At 47.9% G+C, this 23,447-nt stretch overlaps 1 protein-coding gene and 1 long non-coding RNA gene across 11 annotated transcripts; one reads left to right on the plus strand and one right to left on the minus strand.

Moving 5' to 3' along the window:
* Positions 1-2,671: 2,671 nt before the first annotated feature.
* On the minus strand, positions 2,672-15,287 carry NCOA4 (nuclear receptor coactivator 4). Of its 10 annotated transcripts, XM_062001890.1 has the most exons (11): positions 11,877-12,190; positions 10,580-10,667; positions 9,242-9,395; positions 8,648-8,788; positions 8,434-8,522; positions 8,059-8,167; positions 7,486-7,557; positions 6,667-6,813; positions 5,423-6,439; positions 4,964-5,053; positions 2,672-4,363 (listed from the first exon to the last, which is right to left on the minus strand). In XM_062001890.1, exons 3-11 carry the CDS (start codon positions 9,380-9,382, stop codon positions 4,358-4,360), a joined length of 1,812 nt encoding a protein of 603 aa, XP_061857874.1. In that variant the 5' UTR covers positions 9,383-9,395; positions 10,580-10,667; positions 11,877-12,190; the 3' UTR covers positions 2,672-4,357. The 10 variants fall into 10 exon arrangements, with proteins under 10 accessions (XP_061857874.1, XP_061857881.1, XP_061857880.1 ...); XM_062001897.1 differs by lacking the exons at positions 10,580-10,667; positions 11,877-12,190 and adding an exon at positions 15,200-15,287 and having other exon boundaries at positions 5,429-6,439; XM_062001896.1 differs by lacking the exons at positions 10,580-10,667; positions 11,877-12,190 and adding an exon at positions 15,200-15,287.
* Positions 15,288-15,469: 182 nt separating this feature from the next.
* On the plus strand, positions 15,470-21,079 carry LOC133626000 (uncharacterized). The gene is made up of 3 exons (XR_009819219.1): positions 15,470-15,633; positions 15,922-16,144; positions 19,716-21,079. It is a non-coding gene; the product is annotated as an uncharacterized LOC133626000 (long non-coding RNA).
* Positions 21,080-23,447: the final 2,368 nt, after the last annotated feature.

Genomic DNA, 23,447 nt, shown 5'->3' on the forward strand with positions numbered 1-23,447 from the left:
CTCAGGAAAGAGATGAGCACAGAAAGGGGCTTTTTATAGAGCCAGTGCTTTAGCTAATGAGCCTTCAGGTTGGGCTCAATTAGCTTTGCTCAGATACCTGCTGAAAGAGGAGGTTTTTGCCAGCACTTCATTTAGCCACCTGGAGCATAAAGGAAGCAAGTGGGCCTTTTCTCAGTGCTTTAGAAGTGCTGTTCCTTGGGAAGCCTTATGTTCCACTGGCTTTCAGTGAGCCCTGGGTCACTGTTGGGGGTTTGAAGCTGGACCACCTACAAAACCCAGGGCTTGTACTCCTGCATGCTTGTCAGTGGCAAATGGAGGATCAATGACTGCTCAGGGGGCTGAGGCTGGGTGGGGGCTGCTTTTGAGTGCCAGGAGCTTTGCGAGGTATCTTTTAGGTTTGAGAGAGACACTTTCAGGAGTGAAATTTGACTCAGGAGCCTCCTCTGCCTCTAAGTGAAGTGGGAAAGCTGCAAAGCTTAACAAATGGCTTTACTCCTTTAGGTACACTGGAGATAATGTAGGAACAAGCTTTTGCAAGTCCAGAGTTGCCACAACCTCACAGCTTGGCTGGCTCTTGAGACAACTTAGTGTTTTATCTGGTCAGCAGCAAGCTCCTGTTTCCTGGAATTGCTCACCTCAGGGCAGAGCTCAGGGCAGCTTTCTGAAAGAGCTGTTTCTAGGGCTATTAAAAGCTTTGGGTCATAACCCAGTTTGTGTATGGAGTGATCCATAGCTTGAACTATGAAATACCAGCAGGGAGGCAGCTGTAAGGGAGGTGAGCTCTACGAATGGGATGCAGAGAACATGTTTGTGATGTTGTGTGTCAGGACTTGATGTGTTCGCAACCAAATGGCAAACAATTGCAATAAAGTTGTGACCAAAAGTATGTCTGAGTTCAATGGGTATCGAAGGAAGTGGAATAAAGCTGCAGACAGGACTTGGCAGGCAAGCTCTCATCCACTCACATGAAAGTAAGCAGGGGAGAGCTTGGCCATCCTGGAGCGGTGCTTCATCCTCTCACAGTGGTGGTTGTGGCATCGTTGTTTGTTGCCCAGAGATCTGAGACAGCTTTCTGTGCTGCGGCAGTAAGGGAGGGAGTCCAGACAACGGGTATCATGAAAGCTTTTTGAGTCTTGTGAAGCTGCTGTCGTGTAGTCTTTGGAACAGAGAAGCAAAGCATGTTTGCCGTTCCCTGACAGCTGGTGACTTCTCTTATGGTTGGGGGAATTTGGTAAAAGTCATTTCTGTGGCAGGAATCTCCAGCTTCTTCCATGAAGCAGAAGCTGCTTCTGAAAACAGGAGGGAAATGGATGTTAGGGCAGGAAAATGGTCCAGTGTTCACAGCCTGTGATTCCTCTGACCTAATCTGGGACTGGGAAAGGAGGGGGAACTTTTTGTATGCTTTAGCAAGTTAATTCTGTGCTTAATAAATTCTAGACAGATAATTGATATGTTTTAAGTGTGTACTGTGTGAGTGTTGGATGCCAGGCACTGCAGGGACCCTACAGGGTACAGCCAAACCCAGTACAGCTATGTTCCCAGCATCATTGATACTAGTCTTATGTGTCTGTCAAATGTCTCTCCCTCTGCTGTCGCCTTGGCCCCACGGCAAGTTTGAGTCAGAGGGCGGTGGGTCCGGTGCCTCAGGAGCCCTATGAGCAGCCCAGCTTTGGGTGGGCATTTGGGAGGGAGGGAGAGAGCTGCTGGTGCCACTTGCACCCTCCTGCCCTTTGCTTCCCAGGGCTCCAGCGCAGCACTGAGTTGTGCCCTTACAAAGGATGTCCCGGCGCTCTGTGTATATCTAACAGAGGCGATGGCCTGTTGCTTTCTGGCCCACAGCCAGCACTGCTGCCATGGGCTAGAAGGCTGCCAGGTGCTGGCCTTTCCCTGCTCCTCCACTGAGGCTGGGGCACCTTCCCTTGCTGCCTTCCCAAGCATGCTCTTGGCTGGGGCAGAGTCTCCTGCCTGAAACCAGCCATAAGGCTCCTCCATTTAGAAAACCTCTGTGTACACACACCCACACATGAAATTCAAGGCATCTGGGTTGAAACGCTGCCAGGCCCAGCTGTGTGCTGGCTCATGAGAATTGTGCTCTTAATGGTACAATGCAGCCAGGAGGTTAAAGGAATGGAAAATCCTCAAAGGAGGAACAAGACACGCAGCAAGTTTGATGTTCAAAAACCACAAGAGCAGAAGAGCCAGAGCGGAACTAACTTCTGCCAGCGTGGCCAGACCAGAGATGTTCTACAGCCATGAGAAAAGAGGAATGAAGGCAATTAAAATCCATAAACCCTCCGGAAGTGTTCCAGAGCCCCTCCTAAACTTGGAGCAGTGATCCTCAGAGCAGTCGAGCAAAGGCCAGCCAACGCCACCCCACCAGCCGAGTGCCTAGGCCTTGCTGCCAGGAGCAAGTTACCCTGGGACTGTGTGCCAGGAGCGAGTTCCCCTGGTGCTGTGTGCTGCTGCCACGACTTCTCAGGTTGCTGAGAGGATGAACTAACCCCTGTGACCTGCCCACTGAGGCTCCCCAGGTCACTGAGAGGACAGACTAACTGTCTAATCCCATGACCTGCCCGGGACGGCCGCAGAGCTGCCACAGTGGCACAGAACGGAGGTGAGGAGGCAAGGGGCTGCAGGGGTGCTTCTTAAAAGAGACACATCACACACATCATAATGTGATTATTTTTTAATGGAAAAGACTAATCAATGTTTTACATAAATACAATTAGTGATAACAGGTCAGCCAAGTAAAGGAACACACACCCCTGGTTTTAAAGGCTCGTAATGAACTGACCAAGTAGCACACAATGACAACTACAGGGGATTGTAAGAGGAGGGCTGCACGTCACCCATGAAGTCAGACTGCCAATTGAATTGGGCTGTTGTTGGTTTGTCACAGTGCATTTCCCATGCAGCTTCCAGCAGAAAACCTCGACTGATGGGACGTAAGCCTCCAGTGCTTCACTGCTGTTCTGCCCTTTGGGAGTCAGATGCACAGTGTCCTCCCATCTCAGGCTAAAAGCTTCTTTCCAAGCAAACACATGGGTTTTGTCAGGTAGGACTGTGTTCACACTGCAAAGTGATAATATTGGGGCTTGCTAATGATTCTTTAGAGGGTTGTGCAGAACTGAACTCCCTTTTATTGCCAGGCAGGCTGTGGGGATGGGGAGAAGGGGTGGGTGCCTATTGGTTATGGTCACTCAGAGCAATTTACTGAGTAGAAGCTGCACCAGAAACATTGTTAAGTTCACAGTTTTTCAAGCAAGCTGACAGGCCTGACCCACAGCTCTGTCTAACATCTCTGCACTCTTTCCTAGGGGCTCAAAATGCTAAAATACCTGGAGAGGTGTGTCTCAGTCTGCCCACTGCGGCAGGGATTGGAGTTACTCGACCCCACTTTCATGTGCATAACACCATGGAAAGCTACCTGTCTTTAACATGGATCAGTGGGGGCCACACAGTTTGCCAAGTTAGTGTTTCCCAATTACACAGCATGACATCAATCTGATGAGAAGGCATCTAATTCCCCAAATAGTACCCTTTGATACTATGTGGCTAAGATGCCTGCTCTGCAGTGGTTCAGTCAACATAAGCTCCTGGTGAACTTATCTAGAACCAGACATTTCATCTTACAGCCTTTCCAGTGAAATTCAAACAAGTTACTGAACGCTGGGAGCACAGTGTGATCTGACCTGCTGCTGCATGACAATGAACATCCCACCCTCTTCCCTGAATGGCTCCAAAATTTGCAAGAGTTTTCATTCTATATTATCAGTTCTCCTGGCAAGGGTCAGGTCCCTCTTCTGCAAAACCTGGACTATCTGTCCTCAGCAAGCAGACACACCAATGCACGATACACACAAAACCTTCCTCATCAGCAAATGCTCAGGAAAAGCAACCACTTCCAAACACAGCCCTGCAGTGCCCATCAGCTCCAACCCAACTCGTGACAAAGCTGTAGCAGCTGAAAGGAACAGCAGCACTTCTAAACTCACTGCCAGAGGTGGACGGTTCTCAGCACCACAGAGATTTTGCTTTGCATTTGCAGTGGCTTCGATATACTTGAAGTGACAACCCATTAAAGAAGATTCACATAGTCCCATAATAGATAGGAATTTACTAACATCTCTATAGTATCAGATTGCTTATGCTCGGTGGGTTCACATTTCAGAATGAATCATAACAAAAAGGCATCTCCTGCCCTGTAACTCTGTTAGGTGAGTAATCTTTTTGTTAGGATTTTAGAAGAAAAAGCAGACAGCCAAACACAAAACACAAGAATTCATCTGGCTGCAGTCTCTCAGCGTGATGTGCGATCCATCAGCAGGAGGGGAGTGGTTTCCATGCTGCCAGTTCTTCACATCTAAACAGATTTAGAACAGGGTTATTCTCTTTGATAAACAGAAAGCAACCATTTGGGGGAAAAACAATACACAACATGTATAAGACAACCTGCTAAAAAAAAAAAGTCATCCTAAATGACTAAATGACCTAGGAATGAATATCTTGCCTTTTAGGGTTTGAAGAATACCTGCCAAGAAGGACTTCCTTCATGCATTTTAAAAGCAATGATAAAAGAGTTCTCTTGGCAGAAAGGAAAAAGATGACGTCAGCTGTAAATACTTTAGAGATAAGAAAGACACTGCCTAGAAATTTAGACATCAATGGCACATTCTAGCTACAACACAAGTTACCAAGATTTTACCAAGTGCCAATCAACTGAAGAGTGAGTTACTCAAGAGTTACTAAGTAATTCCCTCCCTGGCTCGTGATCAGAAGAGGAGGAAGAAGGAGAAGGTAGAATGGTCACACCTGTTAAGATGGTACAGGGGGACAAAATGGGAATGCTGTTCAATGCCACATGTAGAGAGCTCTGAAGACAACAGCTGGCTGCCAGCAACTGGATTCTGTAGCCCCAGTTACCTTTAGGCTCAGCTGTTATAACACATTCTGTGCATCTCACCTGCAAAGGAGTCTGATACAGCCATTTTTCTTTATCTCCATTGAGTTTCATACAGGCAAAAAGGTCACAAACTGTAGGAAGGCCAAAGTCCTGAAAGAGAAGTCACCTTGATTACTGATGTCCAAACGTAAATACATGCTGATGTATCTTGAAACCCTGACTGTATCTTGAAACCCTGACAAGTGTTCAAAAAGAAAACAAGACTGAGTTCTGAGTCTTTGAGATGAATATTTGCTTCACTCAGAACAACATACCACCTTGGTTTGTGTTCAAACACTGATCTCATCCACTTCGCTACCTAAGCAATAACCACTGAAAGCATTACAGGCGCTAATAAACCTGAAAGCTGTTGGTCAGTATTATCCAGAGCAGCTGTGAATTTAGGAGAGGAGACTGGCATTACACTAGCAGCACAAAGCCAGCATGCTGGCTGGAGTAAGGGCAGTAACAAGAACTTACGCTCACTTGTGCTTTCTTGCGAAGAAGCCATTTATCTTCTGCTGGAGGCGGGGTTGCGCTTTCCAGGTTGTTTGAAGTCAACACCCAACTGTTTACGTTCAAAGGGAGGTGGAATGGAGCCAAGAGGTCCAGGAAAGGACTCTTGAAACTATTATCTGCCTTTTCCCTACTGGCCTTCTCCTCTGCACTGGCTGCTTTGTGCTCAGCCCTGGCCAGCCAGCTCGTCAGAGGCCTCTCCAGCAGCACTTTCAAGGGCTCCGCGATCTCTGCCGAACAATCTGCTTTCTCTGTGCTAAGGGGCTGCCCTGGCAGCTGCTGCGTGGGGTCCAGCCAGCTACTGGCAGCAAACCTTGTCTTCTCATGCTCAGGGTTTGGTACATCTTTCTGGCTGACTGCAACTCCGTTTTTATCCTTCCCTTCCTTCCTCAGAAGCCATTTACACAGAGCCTCTTTTCCACAGTTGTCATCACACACGCATTCTGAGAAGCTGGCGCACGGTTCGTTGGCTTTGCAGATGTCTTCCACCTTAAACGAGGCCTGGGGATGCTGAAGCAGCCAAGCATTTACAGCAGATGTGGTGGGTGACTTCTTTCCATCAAGATGCTCATTCAGGCACTTCAGATTTCCCAGGTTTTCAATTTCCACATTTTTGACCTGGCCGCCACAACAACTGGTACATGTCTCAGCTTTGAGGAGCCAATCATTCCAATTAAACTCTTCCCTAAAAGGTTTGAATTCAGACTTCCATTTCTCATCTGAAGCACTGCTTTCATTTTCCGTGTCAGGAGTAAGCAGCCAGTCAGAAAGGTCCATCTCTTCTTGGCCAAAGAATTCCAATTCCTCCAGCTTTTCAAGAGTGGAGAAGGATGAGCTGGAAGTAGAGGTGGAGTCCTTGCGGCCAGCGGACTCCGTCTTTCCAGCAACATCACACTGTTGATTCTGCAGCAGCCAGTTCTCCAGATCTTTCAAATTTCCCCAGGCTTGCTCAAAATAACAGACTTTGGGAGAATTTAAATCCTGGTAAAGACATGTTAAAATGCAACTATTAACACTAAAGAACAATGTTAAGGAGCTGTTTGCAGCTGCAGCTTGGGGCACTCTGACAGCCAGTGCAAACGAAATGGATGAACACGAGGCAGAGGGAAGAGGATTGCAAAAGGTTCAATTCCCACCATACTCTGCCTGCCAGATGATACTGTGTTTTCTCCTTGATTAAAAAACAGGTTGGTGCATAAAAGGCTTACCTGGCTGGGCTCTGACACACATTTTTGTGTAACCCATTCCTCAAGATTGGTGCTGGGGACATAGGGAGCTGGGCAAACACCCCCAGGTCTGCTGCCAAGTAGCCAGTCAGCAAGCGAGGCACTCACTGTCCCACACAATGTTTTCTGCTGAGAAGGAATGTTCTTGGTTAGGAGAGAGTTGAATTGCTGAGGCAATCTACAGTGCACCCTAAAACAGGCATTCAGTGTGCAGCTGCACTGCTGAACCCAAAGAGAACACAGTCCCTTCTAATGAAGAAGTAAATCATCAATCGCTTGTATGAGCTTGAGACACAGCATTCATAGATTGTTTTGTGATCCCAGACTCTTCACAGACCAAAAGGACAAGAAAGGGAAGTGGCAACTTCTGCCAGGCACAGTCCTGGTACATGTAACCCAGCTGTAACCCTGTTCCTGACCACAACCCCTCTTCCTTATTTGCTACTCTCCTTCACTCCCTGGTGCTGTTTCTGTGCAGAGCCCGACATAAGATTCCCCCAAGATTTCTGCATTAAAAGGAATTGGGACAGGTCTAAATCCTGGCTTGACAATACCAAGGAACATCTAATTACAAAATCTTGGCAGTCCCACTCCAAACTCCTTTTCATAGTGTGTTCTCACATGCCTGTTCCTGGAGTGGCAAAAACATCAGGCCACAAGTGCTCCACTGACTTCCTGGCTCCTCAAACATCCCAACAAGCAAACGGGAGTTGTTACTCGAGCAAGGCAACATGCTCTGCTCCACTTCTGCTTTTCCCTTTAATGCAATTAAACACTCACAGACACAAGTCTTAATCTTACCTGCTCACGGTTCATTAGGGCACAGCTCTGCCCTGGGAACCAGGGAGAAGTGTGGTCTCTCTCCGAGGTCTGCTGTAAGGAAAGTAACAATTTAAATCTCAATTCTGCAGTTCTACAATAAAGCAGAAGTGAAGCACACTTACCACTGGTCGGTTCTTTGTGCCAAACAATTTTCCCAACATTTAAAAACTGAATGGAGAAAGACTTACTATAAAAATAGGACTGAGAATTCTGACAGAGAATTATCTCCAATAACACTGGAAACACACTGCTTGCATTAGAATCCCAAAGGCCATGTACAATGCATAGCTATTACCATGACAAGAACACCATCATCATTCCCTCATTCTCTGCCAAAATATATGAAAACAACATGTCTGCAACTAGATCTAAAGCCCAGTCACAGTCAGAACTACATACAATAGTTAAGAAACGAAAAACTATATGACTCAGATGCAAAGTCCATTCAAGCTGTAACTAAAAGTAGAAATATCACCTGGGATGTATCCCACTACTGCCTCAAAAACAAGTTTTTCTTCAAGTATTCCAACCTAGGAAAGTCTTGGTGCTTACCATTGTTTTAATTGAACCAAAGGAGGTAATAGCCTGGCGAAGGTAAGATGTGTCAGCCTCAAAATTGAGAATAGAAGACTCCTCTGGTTTCAGAGTGAGACTTTCCAGTCTGAAAGAGTAAGACACTAGTTACAGAAAGGGGGGGAAAAAAAGCCAAAAGGCAATCTTCTTCACCTGTCATGTTTTGGGAATCAGTCCACTATTTCATAAAAAGGCTCCCCAGGAGACTTGGCACCAATTAGGTAACAAAAGACTGTTAATACTTGCACAAAAATAAAGAGATGCCTATCGACAAGACAAGCACAGAATAAATAGCCAGCAAAAGGCAAGATTCTCCTCTTACTTCAATTGCCATCAATAGCTAATATCACTTACCTCTCCAGGCAAACTGAAATCTGGTTTGCAAGTTCGTTGCTGTAGGAGCGTTCCAGCTGATGAATAAGGCAATTGAATTGTCCCAGATACTGCACAGAAGACAAAACACATGTTTGTTACCCCTTTAGCTTCTGAGACTAAAATAGAGAAAGTAACTGCAAGGACAAAGATGACTCCAAAAGTGTGAGTGCAACAATTTGCCACCAAACCTTACCCAGTAGAGCTGCTGGGCCTGCTGCTGCAGGGCCTCCTCCTTCAGCTGCTGGATGAGATCCACCTGCTCAAACAGCCAGACCTCCCTGCTGCGCAGGCACTCCAGGTGCCGGCTGATGTGGCTGTGAATCTTCCCTTTCACCTGCAAGGGAACACAGACTGGCTCTAGAACATCTGCCAAACAGGATGAACGAGCCTCTGCTGATGACAAAAGAACGTTTGTCACAGCTAAGTGGTAATTTTGGAGTAATTCATTTATTCCTCAAGCACTACCCACAGTCACCCCCAGCACTGTGTGACTTGGGTCAGTCAAAGTTCCAAGGCTACCCTAAAGAAGCTTTGAAGTACAATGTTAGGGACAGTATCTCTCCATTGTGATGTTTCAACCAGCAGCTTTGGGAACTACTGCACACCCTAGCTAGGAATACAGGAATACCTTTATCAAAAGCATGACCAAACTACACAGCAAGATGCTTGCAAGGCTCTAGGAACATTTCAGACCACCCTCGTAACAGACAGTACTCTGAAATGATAAAAAGTGTCCTTACATTCATGTTATTAAAACGTAGGGTTTTTAAACATACTGTACAGTTACCTCCTGCCAGTTCTCTCTGATCTGCTGCTCAGCTTTGACAATTCCAGATATGGCTGTTTCCAGGTCCTTCTTTGCTCGAAGGCACTTTGCCAGAGGCTCACTGCTGCAGGAATTTCTACTTTTATCTTGTGGTGGACTCATTCTTGAAGTGTTCCTAAAAGACAATGACGTTTCTTAATAGTTTCTATTCCTCTTTAACAGAAGAGGAAGGGCATCATATGAAGAACCATCTGGTCTGTTTCACTGTAAAGGTGAATAAAAACCCCCTGAGACCCTACAGAGATGCAAGTTTTCCAAACACAGACAAAGCTCCCTCCAGGAGTGACCACAGTCTGTCTCTCCCAATGCCTCCACCCATGGAATTTGCACAATTGCAGCAAAGCCAACAGATATTTGACAACAGCTCCAACCGCAGGAGCTCAGGCAATCCCTTCTGCTACTCATCTTTCTCTGGCTTTTATGGCCAGTCAGCAGCTGAGGGCTGATCCATGCAAGGTCCAGCAGCTCAGCCAGAGCTGGAGAACAGCCTGGCAAGGAGTATGACATGCTTCCATCACTCTTTTTTCAAACTCAGGCAAAGGAACTGGCTCCCAGAAACGAGACATTCTGATAGTCTGATGCACTGAAAAGCCAAGTGTTCATCCACAGATCACTCTTCAGCCAGCTGCAAAGGCCAAAACTTAACAGCAACTGCCCATTATAACAGCTGTGGTAACTTTCTCAGCTTCAGCACATCCTACAAAGTAAAAGGGGCTTAAATAGCAAATTTCTACACAAGTTACACTGGTAAAGATTCTGCAAGTAAAGACTGACAAGATGACCACAGAGCTTGCTACTGAGCAGCTATTTAGTGTGCAGTTTCCAAGCTCTGAGGCCATTATAGACTGCAACCTAAAACTCCTTCTACAGCCAGGACCCACCAGTACATATGCTGTGTGTGTCCAGTAGTCAAGGGCTAGGAATGGCTCGGAGAAGTCAAAGCTGACAGAAGCAGCAGTTTGCTGTGAGGCAGAAGCTGCATTTCCATTGGTTCCCCCCACAGCACAGGCTTCCCCTCTCCCAGGTGCCCCCAGCCATGAGGCATGGTGCAGGCACAGAAGCCACCCCAAGCCCCTGCACCCAGCTCAATCCCATCCTCGCCAGAACATCTCATCTGCTAGAAAGCACAGAGCACAACTACAAGAGAAAAGAATTTGACTTTTATTTTAAGCTTAATTCTACACCAAATTAAACAGGGTTCAGATGTCCAAAATAGATCACTCTCTATTCTGTGCTCTGAAAAACAGTTATGTGTTTTACACTCACAGGTTCAATTCTGTAAAGTTTCACAATCCTCACCTTGCTAGTGATGTTCAATAACAGGTAAGCTTTCTCTTCACAACAACCCTGGGACTTTATCTCCCCTGTCAACTCTCTCATGTACAACCTAAAGGAAAACATAAGTGGGAGCCCTAGCTCCCAGATGTAATCTCAAGGTATTAATGCAAAAGCAGAGAGTCAAGAAAACATTGCCATAAGCTGTATTAAAAACTGTTGTGTACTCAAAAGTAAACAAAAACTTTCATATTGTCCTTTATTATTTAATTCATCACCCTTATATGATAGCAAGTTTCAGTCAAAGTCTGAAAGGCCAAATGTAATTGCTGTGTTTGCTTACACAACAGATAATGTACTTAAAAGCCTTTCGTGAAAATGATGTTAAGCTGTGCAGCTACAAATAACAAGCCCAAAGCATGCTGCTTCTCCATTTACACGGTTCTGACTTCATGCCACTAGGGAACTGGGCTGGACACCATTTTTTCACACTTTGCATCAGTACCTTCATACCAGCACAGTCAAACTTAATAAACTTACACAGGCTCCTCTAGTGATCTCTAAAAAAATACTTCTGTGTGTTGGGTTTAGGTTTTTAGGGGTTTTTGAGGGTGGTGAGTTGGGTTTTTTTGATTGCAAAAGTCTCTCTCCACACTGTAGAGAAAGTAAATGAATGCTGCCTTCCTCTAGGCAGCCATCTCTTCTTATGCTTTGTCAAAAATTAGTCAACAGAACTAACGAGGATGAGAGTCATTCCATCCTTCTTTGCAGTTTCCATGAGCCTCTAACATAACCAAGTGGGGGTAACGACCTATTTCCATGCTTCCCCATCACCCCCAATTGCACCAGGCATCCAAGATATTTTCAGGTCCCATGCCCTGAAATAACCTGAGGTCATATGCTCAGGCTCAACAGTAACAAAACACAATTACATCTGCTAGACAGTGCAATACAGAGTCACCACTTTCAGCAATTTCATAGAACAAAATCATAGAATAGCAGGGGTTTGAAGGGACCTCTAGAGCTCATCCAGCCCAACCCCCTGCTAAAGCAGGTTCACTTCGATCAAGGGACACAGGAACGCGTTCAGGAGGGCTTGGAAAACCTCCAGAGATGGACATTCCACACTCTCTCTGGGCAGCCTGTGCCAGGGCTCCCTCATCCCTCAAGGAAAGAAGTTCTTCCTTGTGTTTAAGTGGAACTTTTTGCGTTTCAGCCTATGTCCATTACCCCTAGACCTGTCACTGCACAGGAAAAAAGTATTGCCTCACCCTCCTGACACCCACCCTTCAGGTACTTATAAGCGCTGATGAGGTCCCACCTCAGTCTTCTCTCTCCAGGCTCAATAGCCCCAGGTCCTGCAGCCTTTCCTCATGAGGAAGATGTTCCCGTCCCCTGTTTCCACGCCATCGAACCGTTTCCATCCACGCGGAGGCCGCGCACCACGGCTGTACCGCGTCACGGAACGCTCCCCTCACCCAGCCAGAGCTGACCGCGCACTTACTCTCGGAGCGAAGGGAGAAGGAAGGCACGGGCTCCGCTGCCCCGGCAGGACGGGGCTCCCGGGGGCCGTTACGCGCTCGCACCACTCGTGCTCGGCTGGGCTGTGCCGTGCCGGGCAGTGCGGGCGCGCGGCCGCGGGCGGGCAGGCGGGAGCGCGCCCCGCCCCGCGCGCTATCGGGGCGGGCAGTACGCGCCCCGCCTCGCGGCTGTGGCCGGGCCGGGCCTCACCGCCCCCCAACTCCGGGGCAGCCTCAACCGCAGCCCCACAGCGTTTTGCAACAAAACCGCCATCTTCGTTATTTCTCCTTTCTTCTTGTTTCTGCAACCGTGGCGCCCCGTGCCATGAACAGCCCCCGGCACGTGCCTGCCCCGCAGCCAGCCCGCGCAGCGGCACAGCTCACCCTTCCGTCCCGAGAAGCTCCAGCAACGGCTGTGCGAGCCCGTTATGGCTGCGGGTAACTCCCGGAGGGACAGAAACGGCGCTTGCACACGCACAGGCCTTACCACACCTGGCCCGGCTTCCACAGCATCACGCACAGATACGAAAAGCAGTACGTGTGTGCACGTAGCCAGAAGAAAGGGTACCGCTGTGAAACACAAAAACCGCCCAAATGAAGCAGTTCCTAATCGCCAAGTAACCTCACCAGCCCTTGTAGACAGATTTCTGGCTGTTCCTGTTAACACCCACAGCTGGAGGACTGTCAGTGCAGAGCCCCTGCAGCCAGAGCTGGGGTCACAGCGTTCCTCCTCCGGGAGCAGCCTCCACACTCCCTGCCATGCTCTTCCTTCCCTTGCTTGTCTTCTTCTGCTTTATTCAAAGATCGGAAACTGCTAGACAAAAATAACTATTTCCTTACATACTACGTGTCTGGGGAGCAGAGGAGAAGGAGGAGACAATCCTTCCTGGCACAACAATCTGCTCAGAGGCCGTCAGAGAACTGGTTTTACCAGTTTTTCACTTTGAGCTCCATTGTTTCCAACAGATGTTGAATAACCTGGGAGGGATGGCCAGGCCTTAGCTGGGGAAAAGCTTCTGAAGGTCACAAAACCTTACAGCAAACAGGCTCTATTGATAAATGTACAACCATTTCTTTCAGTTGCCTGTTCTGAAGGTGTCTCTGACCTGACTTCATGTGGTTTTAAACCAGGTGGCTTCTTTGAGCTGAAATCCCTCTTCATTTCCATTTCACCCCGCCAAAAAACAGAAGTTCCTCTTAAGCAACTGTCCCAAATTAGGTACGTGGGAGTTGCGGTCAGGGAGAGAAGTACTGTAAGCACATGAGCTGAACTGCAGACACTGCCAGAAAGAACAAGCACTTTATACAGTATGGCATCAACATCACGCGAGGAGCTTCTGCTGGGGGGACAGCTTCACTTCAGAACAAGTAGGTACCACCGTGTTTTGTGAGCCACAAGCAGAAAACATAACCTCTGACCAGTTCTACCTAAGACTGATATGAACACCTTAAAGAATAATCATAAAGCTTCAGGTAATACATTTTCTGCAACTCTGGTGGTTTTCACCCACCTGCACCGCGCTGGGTCTGTGCCACAGGCCCCACCACACGCAACTGCCTTTGCAGCCTGTTTTAGCCCTGGAAGAGGCCAGTCAGCACACACTGCACAAGTACCGGGATGCCTTCACAACTGCCATGTTCTGAAGGGTCACAAGTCACCAGTGCAGCTGAGACAACAAGTTTTGATCATTGTATTCCATCAATCTTAAATATACCTTTAAAGAACTGCACGACAGGCTCGTAACATCACAAAGCTTCCCCTTCACATCTGAACGTGAAGGCCCGAAATCACTACACCTTAGCTCCACACAATACCAAAGTAGATACTGCAGAATGGAGGAGACATACTCTTATCTTAATGCAGATTCACCATTACAACACAACTATCTTTGAGACTTTTGCTTTTAAAACCCTTTGGAATACAATTGCCAAATCCCTTGCTCTGCTTGAAGCATATGGCCCCAAAGATAGTGTTGCTCTTTGTATATCCATCAATACAACATTATGACAGTGTTTTTCATGTGTCTGTGGGCTTTCTTCCTCTCCCATGACTGCATACCTTACCCAAAACCCCAGCAGAAGACATCCCTGTTCCTCTGTCAGTTTTTTCCTTTAATCCTAGCCACAGATACCAAGCTTAATCTGAATGAATGCCTAACCAAACCTCTGACAGCTCTGGCTCAAACCACTGACCAACTTGAGAGAATGGCAGGGGCTGGAAGGGACCTCTGGAGCTCATCCAGTCCAACTCCCTGCGCTTCAGCAGGTCACGCAAGAACGTGTTCAGGCAGGTTTGGAAACCTCCAGAGAAGAAGACTCCACACCCTCCCTGGCCAGTCTGTGCCAGGGCTCCCTCACAGTAAAGTTTTTCTTTGTGTTTCAGTGGAACTTTTTGTGTTCCAGCTTATGACCATTACCCTTAGCCCTGTTGCTGGATGCTACAGACAACAGTGTCATTCCATCCCCAGAAATAAATAGATATCAAGGTGACAAGAGCACTACACTTGATCTTAGCCAAAAGGCAGAGAAGTGAACCTATGTCTTCCAAACTCTCAGCAAACACGGTGCAGGGCAGCTCCCGATGGTTCCTAACCAGACTGTTATTGCTTATGCAACCTCTGAAAAGCGCAGCTCTTGACAAAAGATTTCAGTGAAGGCGATGGCTTTAGGCCCGCTAGCATCTTAACTTCTCACAGGCACAAAAAGCGAGCTCAGTCAAAAAACCGCCCACGTCTCCGTACTGGATCCCCGCTAACCCTCTGCCACGGACACTGAACCTTCTGACCGCGCTGCCGGGCGCCGCCTGAGCGGCTGTCAGCTGAGGACTCCCGGTGGCACCCGAGGTGGGATGCTGGGCCGCCGGAGCCCCGCCGTGCACCGCGAGCCGGGCCCAGCGTCGCGCCTGCTGCAGCGCAGCCGGGCCGCGGTGCATCTCTCGCAGCGCGGCCTGGCGCGGGCGGCGGGATGGCCGACAGAACCCCCCACAGAAACCAGCGACACCACCGCCTCGCCTCGCCTCCCCCCGCAGAGAGGTAACGCGTGTCCGTCCCCGCTCCGCGCAGCCGCCCCTGCCCCTGCCTCGGCCCAGCCCCGCGCCCGCGGTGGCCGCTGCGGCCGCGCTTACCGTCGGGCACGCGCTCCCCTCAGCACAGCGCCGCCGCCGCCGCACGGCCACACGCCGCCGCTCTCGCGAGAGCGCCGCCCCCGCCCCGCGCCCCCTGGCGGCGCGGCGGAGCGCGAGCGGCTGAGGCGCTGGCGGCCATGGCGGCGGGGCCGGGCGGCGGCGGGGCCGGGCGGCGGCGGGGCCGGGCGGCGGCGGGGCCGGGCGGCGGCGGGGCCGGGCGGCGGCGGGGCCGGGCGGCGGCGGGGCCGGGCGGCGGCGGGGCCGGGCGGCGGCGGGGCCGGGCGGCGGCGGGGCGTGCGGGACCGGCGGCTGCGGGCGTGCTGTGACCGCGACGCGCAGCACACCCCGCACCGCCACACCACAGGCTCTGTCCCGGTGGTGCCAAACACGGGAGAACACATCCCCCGCCACAGATAAAAGGGGGCTGTAGCGAGGTGCGTGTCGGGCTCTTCTCCCCACTAATGAAGGACAGGACAAGAGGAAATGGCCTCGAGTTGCACCAGGGGAGGTTTAGATTGGACATCTGGAAGAACTCTTCTCCGGGAGGGTTGTCAGCCCCTGTAGCAGGCTGCCCAGGGAGGTGGTGGAGTCCCCATCCCTGGAGATATGGCAAGGCCGCGTAGCTGAGGTGCTGATGGCCGTGGGTTAGTGGTGGGCTTGGCAGGGGTCGGATTCAGTGATACTAAAGGTCTTTTTCAACTGAAACGATTCTGTGATTGTAGAGTAAGATAAGCAAGTGTTGGTGAGGAACAGCCCCCCTGTGCGTCGTTGGCATACAAAGGACGGAAGGAAAGGCCGCCTTAGTGCAAGCCTTGCACAAACAAGATAAGCCTGCGTGCTGAAAGGACTACTGAGCACCCTGGCTCTGCTGACTGAGTGACAGAAGCAGAAATAATTGCAGACATTACAAAGCTGGGAGCTGTGACCATATATGGACAAACTAAGGTAAAATCTTCCTCAAAACATCTGCCAGAGACCACTAGAGCCCTTTCCCCAAATTCAGTGCCCTTGTGCAGAGGCAGTTGTTCAATGTACTAGCTTATGCATTAGATTCTTGTGGATATTCATTTTCTTTATGTACATAATGAGTGTGCTTTTGTCTCTTGGTGTTTGTGTGGAGAGGAGAGATTCCCCATGCACCCAGCACTGTGATAAACTGGCTTCCTAAACTGGCATTTGGAGAGTTTTCTTGGTTATGATTTTCAGGAAGAGCAGGATGAGTCCTTGCAGCTCCTCATCTCTGGCATCTCCCCGTTCCCCTGTGGGGGGAGAGCTGCTGGGCACCTGGGGTAACCTGGCAGGCAGTGAGAGGGCTGCCCACCTCCCTCATGGCACACATCATCAGACAACACCCTGTCACATCCTCCACACCTGCAACAAAACAAAGCAGAGGCAGAAGATGAAGTACAGAACGTGTAGGGGGATATGGCAAGCCACGAGTTCTGGTCTTTTTTTGTGTCCACTGGAAAATTCTCAGTGTGGTTTGTTTTTACACAGAACTTTGGGTTTGTCTTTCCCCAAGTGCAAAGCACAGCAGAACACTTCCTAATAGCTGCCACCATGGTTTTCAGCCGTGAAAAGGATCCAGTTCTGATTCTGGCAGGTATCAAGAGCTGGTTGCACTGCTGCTGCCCACACTTTTAGCTATTCAAGGCAAGGAGAGCCTTTCCAGGACCACCCAGCCAGCACCTCTGAGAACACACATTTGTAAAGCTCTGCTTTTTAGAGGTGTTTGCACAGTACTTAAAACATACCTTAACAGCAAAAAAGGGCATCAAATGGAAACCTAAGTAGCTGTGCAGCTCTGCATACATGTGGTAGCTGAGTCACCATTTCCTACACACAGGAGCTCCTCTGGGCACCAACCAAGGAGCCATTCTTGTGGTTAGGGCTCACAGCTGCAGCCACTGTACAAATAATTCAGTGCTGACATAAGAGAAAGTACAGGTCAGCCACCTAACCCCAGAGGTCCTGTTACCCTAGGAACCCGCATTCCAGGTATTTGGCTTCCTCGCCCAAACACGCAGGAGGCACAGGATGTGTGTATTTGGATGTAAGAATAAAAACTACTATTAATCCTGTCTGGTCTTGAAAAGCAGCAGCGCTCACACATTTGTTGTGACCCCTGTCCAAGTTACCCAGCAGGACTGTTCCGAGGAAAGAGAGTGGACTCTCTTGGTCAGGCAGGCAGAGTGAAAAAAGGAGTTTGCTGTTTTGCCTTCCACAGGCTTGCCCAAGGCAATATCAGGCTCCAGATGGTTTGAGTGGTGCTCGTGGGGCCACTCGTTCTGGTAGATTTGCTTCATGCAGTACTCTCTCTGTGTGGATTCACCGTGGCTAAGGTTATGCTTTCCTAGTAGGATTTACCAGCTGGATAGGTCTTCCATTTTGCCCTTCATGGAATTTCAGAGTAAGGAAGCATGTACATGTTTTTAATGGGCTCTTTCCTCTCACCACTGATGGTAGTATAAGCTGCTGCTCCCTCTGCCCTACCCTTAGCAACACCAGATGTTCTTTTTTACCCAAACCTACACAGCAGCTCAAAAACTAACATATAAAATGTCCTAAACAAAGGACAAATTGCTAAATCTGCTAAAACAGGAGCAAAAGGTTTTGTAGAGATGCAATTTTATGGAAAGGTAAGCAAGAAGATCTCCTCACAGTCAGACAGTAGCAAAGATGGAGATGGATGTACTGTGTTGTCACTCAGTGCTGGATAAAACTGTATATCAGTACTGCCAGCCAAGCTCCAACCAGAGCACCAAGAGAAGCATTTTGGATGCATAAAAGGGATCTACATGCATATCAAAAACAGTTAGGATAAAAACATGCAACTTTTCCCTAGAGAAGTGTATGACACTGGATAATACACTCCTGTACCCAGGACAAGCATGTCAGTGACTTCATCAGTAACTTCTTCCAAGAAGTTGGTATTCCATGTTGGTATTACTGGCAAATGGCTTTAGAGGCTGTGCATACCTGTAATGAGACTCACCAAGGCCTGGAGTATGGCTTTGCTTCAGTGCCTGAGGTAGTTCTCCCTGGGGTGTTTGGCTGAAAATATCCTCTGCCACAGCTTGGCAATACACAGAGAAATACATCCAATAAGCAAAGTCACATCTCAACAGTGTTTCATTGATCCTAGACTTGGTGGCTCCTACAACCTGAGATACCGAGGAAGGAGATAAATATAAACCATAACATCTTACTCATGTTGTGCACACACCACCCAGTTGAATAACTGCCTGGCACACTTGGAATGACAACAATGCTGTAAGTTTAAGAAATGGTATCAATGGAAAAGTTTCCCATGTAAGTGCAGAGCTCACTGTTAACCAAAGAGCTGGGTTTGGTGGTTAAAGCACCTGTGCCTTTCAGCCTGCAAGGGACTGGCTTTTGGGCCAGGGCAGCCAGCTCACGTTTGGCTGCTTGGAGGACAGCTCAGATGCAGGCTAACAAAGAGCAGTTACTGTTCAGCAAAGTTTGAGTTGGTTTCAAGACATTTTTTCTGAAAGAGAAACAGGGCTCCAGCTTTCTGAGAAACAGTCTCATCTTCTTCCAAGATCCTTTTTAAGAAAGCAGCTACAGCAGCATGGTACTAAAGTAATCCCTAATTCTACTGTTAGAGGGGAGTTGATGCTGAAAAGCAGCATGGATTTTAGCAAACACAGGCCACTGAAAACCTTCAAGGAAGAAATTAGAATGTAACCCATCACAACATGAATTCAAATTAACATACAGGCTTTCCTAAAACTGGATTCTCTGAAGCAATAGCATTGGTAGGGTTTCCCAGGCTATGTGAACACAAGACAACATTTAACTCTTACCTGCATGCAGAAATTTCTGCTCAGTCCCAGTTTGCACTACAAGCAGTTTGCACTACAGCCAGTGCCAGAGGCAAGGTAAGCAAATCATATACCAGCATTGCAAAAAGCAATTAGAGGAGATGAAAGAACTGATTTTTTATATGTGCCATGACTGAGAGTGTCATGCCTATGGCAGGGGAAGGACCAGAAACACCAGCTCCTGCCATTGCTGTCAGGGCAGTACAGTACAGGTCAGATCACTGCACCCAAGCCCGGATAGCTCTGTGTGCACTGTGGAGAGCTGCCCGTCAGCAGTCAGGCACTGGAAGCACTAACAAAAGGGTGTTTGGCAGGATTCTCTGTGCAGGGAGCTGAGATCCCATCTGTGCTTTACAGCAAAAATGGTAGGAGGTGCACAGGGAGCAGAAAATGGAGAAAGCATGGGTCTGTGGTGGCGGGCTGAGCGCCAGGTGGAGCTCCGGGATGTAATCCTGGGCAGCAGCACTTCACTAAGCTCTTGACCCAGATTCCTTACATTACACTACCCTAGCAATGTGGAGGGGCAAAATGCCTCCTTCATTCCATTGCTGAGCCACCTGCAATGGCATCGCTGCTGGAGTGCTGTGTTGTGCCCGAGTAAGAGGTGGCTGGGGCAGGACAGGGAACGCAGGGCCTTTTCCTCCCTTGTGTTTCACCGCTTTGTTTTCCAGGCTTCCTTCACACGTCGTCTGAGTGGCATAGCCCAGAGAATATTGAAAGGCTGCTAATAAGATAGATGACATCTGTTTAGGTCACATATTAGGTGGGATTAGCGCTTCTAAAGACTTACAAGCTACAGCTTAGTACTCTACTGTCCGAACACATTGGCCCTTGTGCACGTGATGGCTGTCAGCTCAAGACCCAGCCCTGCTACAGCTCGAGAAAGATGGAAGCTGGACATCCAAGTGACCATGGCAAAGGATGTGCACCGTTCCCTTCCCTGATGCAGACCAGCAGTAGAAGTCACAAGTGACTGCGGGCTTAGTCTTGCGAAGGAGGAAGGAATGACCCCAGAGTGCTGGGTTTGACTGGGGCATGCAGCACTGGGGGGCAGGAACAGTCCAGGGGTCTAGGCAAAGGCTCATGGGCATTGGGTTCTCCTGACATGCAGAGGGTCAGCAGGATCTTGTCACCTGCATAAATAACATGGCTTTGCAAAGAAGTGCAACAGGCACGTTGTGTTCTTCCTTTCAGACCCATAGCTCTGAGTGGAGAAAGAAAACTTAGAAACCAAAACTCTTTGAGTCCTGAAGTCCCCTGAAAGGGAAAGACACAAGTGACTGATGCAGCAAGTCCCACCAAGTTATTTAACTGGTACTGTGGGAGTTGATTACAATTATTTGTTTCCAACTCATAAACCCACGTGCTACCTCTTTCTCTCTTGCCAATTAACAGTATTACTTTGCACTAATAGAGTGCTTTCATTTTCAAGAGGCTTAAGAAGACAAATTAATCACCTCAACATGTCTGAAAGGAACAGATGGTAATGAAGTATTAACGTTGCAGTTTCACAGCTGGGAAAGCTCCTGTGAGAGAGGGCTAGACCAGTGTTTGGAGGGCACCCATCCCTGTTCCCTGGTTGGAGCCAGAGTTCAGGGGTCTCATCTCCACTCTGAGATAGTGCTTTATCTTAGCCTCACCACATGTTACTTTTCCTAAGCAAAGCTACATGGGCATTTTGTTCTCTCTTTAACAGGAAGTACCATTCCCTGTGCTGAGAAGGCCTCAGCACATCTCCAGACAGGTTGTTGGATTTAAGACTACATGTCTATCCAATAATGCAATTAGTTCAGCTTGCTGTTATTTCTTGCTAACTAGGAGCAGTGATCAGGAAGAAACACATTCCCCTGTCTGTGCAGTGGAGATGCTTTTTTTTTCCCCCTGAAACATTTTGGGTTATAGTTGGGTTCAGAACAGCTGTTTGCGTTTTCCTCCCCACTCACTCCAGTCTCAGAGGACCATGGGCACAGAGCACTGTTGCTCTGTAGAGCTTTTTGGTTCAGCTGTACAACACAGTTTCTTAAGCCACATCTGGAAGGCAGATCAGCTTACTCTAGAGCATGGGTTCCCTGCAGCAAAATTGGTCTATGAAGGATGAGACCTGTGGTCATCCTCAGCAGAACCAGCTCAGGATTTGGGCTGTAGCAGCTAAAAGGTCTCTTCCAGCAGCATAAGGACAAAGGCAAGTGGTGTGCAAACAGCACAGACTGAAGCAGGGGCAAGGGGCCAGCTTTGCCCCTGCTTCATCCCCCATCGCTGCTGCTGCTGCCTCCTCCTCATTGTCCTGTGGCAGCAGGAATACAGGGAAGTTTGTTATGGAGGCACTCATGGTACTGGCCCCAGAGTGAAATCTGGTTAGGTGGCCCTCCCATCTGACCCTCAGATGTCAAGCAACCCGTCACAAACACAACTCTAAAAAGCCATATCTCAGAACAAATTGTCATTTTCAGGAAAATAATTCATTATTGAAATAAACCCAAACAAACAGAAACAGTAAAAATGGCAATACACCCTTTGTAACTAGAGTGAAATGAACTATTACAATTGTTTTTCAGAGCATATTGGTATTAGTATCAATTTCCTTCAATCAGTGCTGAACCACTGACCTAAGTGTGCCAGCCCATTATCAATCCCATAGCCATCAAGTGTCAGATACAGTTCAGTCCTAGAAATACGAGTTAGTTAGAAATAATCTGTCCAAAACACTGCATTACCAGGTGGCTCTTCCTGTATTTTAAGGGGAAGGAGGAGGACTGAGGCAAAAGAGTTAAGTCCTCTGTGCCAGCACAGGAAAGGCAAGCCCAATTAGATGGGCTGTAAAAAGCACTTGAGCATTCATGCAGGAGAGCAGAGGAAACGTGGTGCAATGCAAACTGGTTTTCACATGGGCTCAAGAAAATAATACACCAATTTCCCCCTAACAAGACAAGCAACCGTGTTCAGCATCGACTCCCTCAGTTATAGATCCAGTGTAAGTTTTCCTTCTACTTTATTCATATTTAAAGTAAATTGCAATGGATTTTCCCAAGTTAGAAAACATTAAAACCCAGTGATTGAGTTCTCACGTTTTCAAGGGTAACACTTGAACAGAGCATCAATATGAAGAATACTCAACACAGTCTGTATTTAAATTTTTAAAATGAGAGAAGAACCAAGAAGCAAACTGAATCCAAATTTCCTCTTTTCTTTGAGGTGTCCCTCCTACAAGTGAAACAACTTCCTTTATCCATGTAGCTAACATGGACAAAAATTCAGATAACTTTGTTTTTTCCCAGACCTCTATTAACATCCCTTCCATGTTCATCATTTCCAAAAGCACAGGAAATCCTCCAACACAAATGCTATTTTATTACCAACAGCAATTCCAATTCATATCCTAAAGACTCACAATGCCTGTAATGAGTGAGCATCTCTCCTTTCTTGATCAGCAAAGTTAAGTTAATAAAGGTGTCCTTTATCCTGCTTGCCATTTATTGTTCTCATCCAGGAATGATAATCAGTGTTTAGTACTGTAATAGCAAATCCATACCACTGCATAAACCACAGGTAATTCACACCAGAGCTGTATGGAATCTAGGAGTTGTTCCACCTTCTATAGTATACAACTGCCAAAGCTCCCAAGGGACTTTGCCATATTGATCTAGACCCTTCTACAAACTCTTTCTGGAGAGTTTGATACTTGGTCCTATTTTATCATCCTCCTAGAGTTAAGAGGTTTATTTTTGGGGGCTGCTTGGGATGGCAGAGATGGGAGGGAGAGTCAACATGATTCCACAGGTCAGATAGCTTAAAAGTGTGGGTTATAGTGGCTGTGGCAGCAAGGTACACTTACTATTTTCAAGCTTTGGTTTGACTGTTCAGACTTTTGATTCTGCACACCCGAGGACAAGCTAACAGACAACACAAGGTTTTAGGCCTTTACAGTGCTTTACAATCCTTAAAGTGTATTATTTCAAGAAAGGAAGAAATCAGTCTTTATTACTGCTTATGACACTGTGGACCACAAAATAAGCCTGTACAGAAACTGCTTAGGTAAACACTAGGTTAACAGTGGAAGGGATTTTTTTTGGTTACTCATTACTTCTAGTAAAGCTTTAATAAAAGGAACTTTAACATCTAGGATGTTATCAAAATTATCAGATGCTCACACATACAGAGGCATCCTGAGTAAGGTGTTATATCCCAGTAGCTTCAGTCCTGGTTTGAATAAAACTCAAAATGAGTTCAGACTTTATTGAGGCCAAAGTCCCAGGGCCTGAATGAATCCTCCAGAACTCAAAGCAAGTTTCACAGGAGCCAGCTCCGTTGAATTCCAGTTTGTTCAGGAACTAAAATTTTAACTACCCTACATTATTAAATTGACACATCACAGCACATTACAGTTAGTCCTGTATTTAATGATT

The sequence above is a fragment of the Colius striatus genome, chromosome 8 (assembly GCF_028858725.1).
Source record: "Colius striatus isolate bColStr4 chromosome 8, bColStr4.1.hap1, whole genome shotgun sequence".
NCBI lineage: Eukaryota > Metazoa > Chordata > Aves > Coliiformes > Coliidae > Colius > Colius striatus.